Source organism: Colobus angolensis, unplaced genomic scaffold, assembly GCF_000951035.1.
Source record: "Colobus angolensis palliatus isolate OR3802 unplaced genomic scaffold, Cang.pa_1.0 Scaffold291, whole genome shotgun sequence".
Lineage (NCBI taxonomy): Eukaryota > Metazoa > Chordata > Mammalia > Primates > Cercopithecidae > Colobus > Colobus angolensis.
This window is the reverse complement of record NW_012116166.1, coordinates 2072871-2078871: the sequence shown is the minus strand read 5'-3', so window position 1 is coordinate 2078871 and position 6001 is coordinate 2072871. Positions and strand designations below refer to the sequence as shown.

General features: G+C 47.3%; 1 protein-coding gene and 1 pseudogene across 1 annotated transcript in view; both read right to left on the bottom strand.

The window, feature by feature from the left end:
* Positions 1-2737, bottom strand: part of URI1 (URI1, prefoldin-like chaperone) — a 93033-nt gene extending 90296 nt beyond the window's left edge. Inside the window, exon 1 of the mRNA XM_011949168.1 lies at positions 2634-2737. Coding sequence (XP_011804558.1) covers positions 2634-2696 — 63 coding nt within the window. The 5' untranslated portion in view covers positions 2697-2737. The remainder of the gene's footprint in view (positions 1-2633) is intronic.
* A 1997-nt stretch (positions 2738-4734) lies between these two features.
* LOC105516837 lies at positions 4735-5217 on the bottom strand (annotated as a pseudogene).
* Positions 5218-6001: the final 784 nt, after the last annotated feature.

Below are 6001 nucleotides of genomic sequence, written 5' to 3'. Positions count from 1 at the left end.
AAAGAACATTTTTACTTGAGTGATGGGTGCACCAAAATCTCAGAAATCACTACTAAAGAACTTATTCATGTAACCAAACACCACCTGTTCCCCAAAAGCCTATTGAAATAAAAACAAAGAAAAAGTAAGATGAAGAAAGAAAGAAAGAAAGAAAGAAAAAGAAAGAAAGGAAGGAAGGAAGGGAGAGAGAGAGAGAGAGAGGGAGGGAGGGAAGGAAGGAAGGAAGGGAGGGAGGGAAGGATTCCTAGAACCCCAGGAGCCCTCCAAGGTCCTTTTGTTCACCATCCACCATCCCTTCCTCCCCCTAGCCCTGGTAACCACTATTCCAACTTCCAATCCTTTAGGTTAGTGCCACCTGTTTTCAAACTTCATACCAATGGACTCATATAGTATGTGCTCTGGGGTCTGGTTTCTGTGTCCAGTCTCATGTTAGTTCTTGCTGCATTTTAATCAGAACTGGCTACATAATTTGTGTGACCCAGTGCAAAATGAAAGTGTGGACTGTCCCCCCGCAATCCCACCCCCAACACCGTTCAAAAGTTATTAAGAATTTCAAGATGGCAGCTGCAGAGCCTAAGTCTGTCATGTGATTCTTCTGAGTGCAGGGCCCTGTGTAAGTCACACATGCCCGTGAAGCCATCCTGTTTCCAGTTGCCTATTTGTTCAAGTGTCTCTTCCTTGAGGGCAAGAGCTGTGCTCTGGGCAAGTCACCATCTCTGTGGAGCTTCTTCAGCCTTCGTTCATTAAAACCTTACAAAGGCCTGAGGCCGAGAAGGAGGGTGATCATTATAAGCATCACACCCGTTTAACTGATGCAATGTCTAGACTGAAAATGCCGCAGGACTCAGCCAAGGTCCCACAGTGAGTGAGTGCAGGGACAGACCTCAATACAAGCCTTCTGGCTCTAGGCAGCCTCCCCCTGCCTCCAGCTCTGCCCTAGAATCTACTGCATGCCAAGTACTGGACCCAGGATAAAGGAAAAAAAGAGTTCCTGCCCAGAAGGAACTTTCAATTCAACTGGAAAACAAAAACAGGACTTATACACATGAAAACATTATTAACCGAAACATTTTGTCCTTCATGTGTGGGCCTTGTAGTTCTAAGAACTGGAGGCTGTCTCTGCCTAACCAAGCAAGAAGGATCAACTAGAGAGGGTGCAGCCAGGCATGGTGGCTCACGCCTGTAATCACAGCACTTTGGGAGGCCAAGGCAGGGGGATCACCTAAGGTCAGTAGTTTGAGACCAGCCTGGCCAACATGGTGAAACCCTGTCTCTACTGAAAATACAAAAATTAGCATGGCGTGGTGGTGCATGCCTGTGATCCCAGCTACGTGGGAGGCTGAGGCAGGAGAACCACCTGAATGCAGGAGGCAGAGGTTGCAGTGAGCTGAGATCACACTGTTGTACTCCAACTTGGGCTACAAAGTGAGACTTCATCTAAAAACATTTTTTAAATTTTTTTTAAAAAAGAGGGGGTACAGAGAGCCTGCACAGGAAGCTGAGGGCAGGCAGAGCTCCTGGGAGCCCTGGCGAGCAGTGGAGTCCCACCCCAGCTCTCACAGGGACACGGTCTGGTTAGCGTGATGCTCTTGCATCTGTGTACCACACATTCCAGCCATCCCATCAGTCCTGGCATCACTTGGTCACAGGACAGCCTCTGATTGGCTGAGCTCTGGCCTGGGGCTCAATCTCTGGCTCTCCTAGAGCTGAGAGACAGACGGAGGGCCTGGCCCCTCTGTTATAACAGTGGGAGGGAGGGCATTCCTCAGAAAGAAATCAAGGGGTCATGAGGACCAGGGATGAAAGTATGGTGGCTATCTCATTGTTCAAATAAAAAATTAAAAATTAAAAAAATTTAAAAAACAAACAAAATGTAAAAAAAAAAAAAGAAAGTATGGTGGCTAAAAAATGACAGAAATTCCCTTTAATGCATGTATTTGTTCAGATCACCAGTACACCAAGCAACAGTGGGGGGCTCCTGTCCTTGAAACTGACTTTGCCTGTGCTTGTGGAGGAGGCAGGCAAAACCATTGTAAAAGGCTAGTCCGCAAGCACCCATGTGTTTGTGAAAGTGTGGTATGATGGTTACTTTTAGGTGTCAACTTGACTGGGTTAAGAGATACCCAGATAGCAGGTGCAGCATTATTTCTGGGTGCATCTGGTAGGGTGTTTTCAGAGAGATTGGCATTCGAATCAGTAGACAGAGTAAAACATATCTGCCCTCACCAATATAGGTGGGCGACATTCAATCCACCAGCCCAAATAGAACAAAAAGACAGAGGAAAAGCAAATTCACTCTCTTCTGTACCTGGGACATCCACCTTCTCCTGCCCTGGGACATAGAAGCTCCTGGTTCTCAGAACTTCAAGCTCAAACCGAATGACACCATCAACTTCCCTGGTTCTTCAACCTGCAGACGACATACTATGGGACTTCTTAGGCTCCCAATCACTCAGGCCAATCTCCATCATAAATCCCCTCTTCTACATCTATAGTTATGTCTATAGTGCCATCTGTATCCTGTTTGTTCTGTTTCTCTGGACGACCCTGACTAATCCGTGTGGTTAAAGTAAAAACCACCAAGCCCCACACTAACAGCAGAGAAGCTATAACACGGTCAAGCTTCGACTCACCAATGCCCATGCCAGAGCCCTCATAGAAACGCGGCTTCCTTGAAGGGAAGACCATGTTATCATCAGGGCAGTGACCTCCAAGGAGCCTGGAAAGGAGTGAGAAGGTCCGCTGGCAAGAATGTGGAAAGAATTCCCATCTGTGACACAGGAGAGAGGCCCAGAATCTGGCGGACATGAAGATTCCAATTCTGTTTTGTGGGCAGGGACGCATGCCCAGGCCTCACCCCACACCCTGGGGCTGGAATACACCTCTAAATTGTATCCTACCTCCAGTCCCAGCTAGGCAGGACTGTCTTCTGGGAAGTAGATTGTGGGAGCCATGTCGTGTGCGGGTGACAGCTGCCTATTGCTCCCTGGACTGGGCAAAAGGGGCTCCATTTGCCCTTACTACCTCCTCTTCCCAGTGCTAGTCAGAGCAATATCAGTGGCGATGCCATGGGGCATGGTTATGAAAGTGGGAAAATGCTTGATCCCACTTGTGCAAGAATTTTCTGCTCTGTGTATGGGTACAGCAGTCACTGAACAGGGGTGGGGGCCAGGGGCTGCTGCTTTGTGTCCATGTGTCCATGAGCTGTGTAACAAATACACAGCAACAGCTAACCGACACATGGACACTCCAAAGCTCAATGGCTGAAAAAAACAGTGATGTCTTATTTTTCATGAGTTTGTGGGAGGGCTGGAGTGCTACTGGAAGTTGAAGCCTTGGCTGAGGCAGCTCTGTTCCACATATTTCACCCTTATCCTAGGACCTGCTGATTTCATCCTTCTCTTAGAGATGGCAGAAATGCACAAGATGGCATGGAGACACTCAGGGCCTCTGGAACTGGTGCACTGTTACTTTAGCCTGGTTCGGTTGGTCAACACAGGTCTCATGGCCAGCCCAGAGTCACATTGAGAGGGCACTGCAAAGTGAAGTGGCAAAGGGTGTAGATACAGAAAGAGGTGACGAAGTGAGGCCAGTGCTCAAGGGTGAATGGAGCTGGGGGACAGAAGCTAGGAAGCCAGTTTGATCCATGCCAGGTTGCAAGGGCAAGTTCAGGCCATGCACAGAGGAGTTGAGAGAAGAGTCAAGCCTGGGGGAAATCCCAGGGAGAGAACAGAGACTAGGGAGGCACAAGGCCATGGTGCTGGTGGCTGAAAGTGGCCTGGAGCAAGCTGGCAGTAAGCATGAATCTCATCAGCTTCTCCTTGTGCCAGAAAGGGCTTCTGCCAGGGTGCCCAGGCCCATAAAGCACCACATCAGGGCAGACCTGTTCCAAAGGTCCAGAGCAATTTTAGATGTATCTGTGTTTATTTTTGTTGTTGTTGATTTTTTTCATTTTTGTTGTTGAGACGAGGTCTCACTATGTTGCCCACGCTGGCCCTGAACTTCCAGGCTCAAGCACTCCTCTCTCTTGGGCGTCAGCTGGGGCTACAAGCATGTGCCACAGCTTCTATCTGTTTTTATTAAAGCCATATTTCCTGAATTTTAGCCATTCGCATTCAAATTTTAGTGATTTTTTTTTTGCCATATCTGCTTGCCGCCTATACCAATATTTACTTGATATTTTTATTTAAATCAACTCATATTTTTTGTTGTTGTTATTTAGTTTTTATTTCATAATCATAAACTTGACTCTGCAATCCAGCTAGGCATGGAAGGGCAGAAGGAAATCTTGGAGCTCAAAGGGAACTGCAGTGAGAACACAAAGATTCTAGGACTCTGTGAGCAAATGGGGTGGAGGAGTGCTCTCCCAAGCTACAGAAGGAATGGTCTCGAGGTTAAGATGAAACATAAGTCGACTGGGCACAGTGGCACAAGCCTGTAATCTCAGCGCTTTGGGAAGCCAAGGTGGGCGGATCACCTGAGGTCAGGAGTTCAAGACCAGCCTGTCCAACATGGTGAAACTCTGTCTCTACTAAAAATACAAAAATTAGCCAGGTGTGGTGGTGCTCACCTATAATCCCAGTTACTCAGGAGGCTGAGGCAGGAGAATCACTTGAACCTGGGAGGCAGAGGTTGCAGTGAGCCGAGATTGTGACATTGCACTCCAGCCTGGAAGGCAAGAGTGAAACCTTCTCAAAACTGAAACAAAACAAACACAAGTCAAGCTTATTAGAGTCATTCACAGTCAGCAGTGGTGATCTTCTTGCTGGTCTTGCCATTCCTGGACCCCAAACCCTCCATGGCCTCCACAATATTCATGCCTTCTTTCACCTTGCCAAAGACCACATGCTCGCCATCCAACCACTCACTCTTGGCAGTGCAGATGAAAAACTGGGAGCCGTTTGTGTTGGGTCCAGCATTTGCCTTGGACAAGATGCCAGAACCTGTCTGCTTCAGGATGAAGTTCTTATCATCAAATTTCTCCCCATAGATGGACTTGCCACCAGTGCCATTGTGGTGTGTGAAGTCATCACCCTGACACATAAACCCTGGAATAATTCTGTGAAAGCAGGGACCCTTATAACCAAATCCTTTCTCTCCAATGCTCAGAGCATGAACACTTTCTGCTGTCTTTGGAAACTTGTCTGCAAACAGCTGGATGGAGATGCAGCCCAGGGGCTCATCGAAGAACTTGGTGGGGTTAACCATGGCTGATAGTATGGGGCCCCTGGAGGCAATGGCGGTGTATGCAAAACTCAACTTATATTTTTAATGTAAATATTTAACTTAATAATATTCATGAAGTCATTGACTTTTGTGCTTGTTTACACACACACACACACACACACATATATATATGTATATGTATATATATATATTTTTTTTTTTTTTTGAGACAGAGTCTCATTCTATCACCCAGGCTGGAGTGCAGTGGCACAATCTTGGCTCACTGCAACCTCCACCTCCCAGGTTCAAGCAATTCTTACGCTTCAGCATCCTGAGTAGCTGGGATTACAGGCATGCGCCACTATATCTGGCTAATTTTTGTACTTTACTTACAAAATTAAGTCAGGATTTCACCATGCTGACCAGGCTGGTCTCCAACTCCTGACCTCAAGTGACCCATCTGCCTCGGCCTCCCAAAGTGCTGGGATTACAGGTGTGAGCCACCGCACCCAGCCCCAACTCATATGTGTATATGTAGGCGCAATCTCAGCTCACTGCAACCTCTGCCTCCCAGGTTCAAGTGATACTCCCACCTCAGCCTCCTGAGTAGCTGGGATTGGCTGCCATCATGCCTGGCTAATTTTCGTATTTTTGTAGAGACAGGGTATCACCATGTTGGCCAGGCAGGTCTTGAACTCCTGACCTCAGGTGATCTGCCTGCCTCAGCCCCCCAAAGTGATGGGATTACAAGTGTGAGCCAACACACCTGGCCCCAACTCATATTTTTAATGTAAAATTTAATAATATTCATGAAATCATTGACTTCTCTGATAGC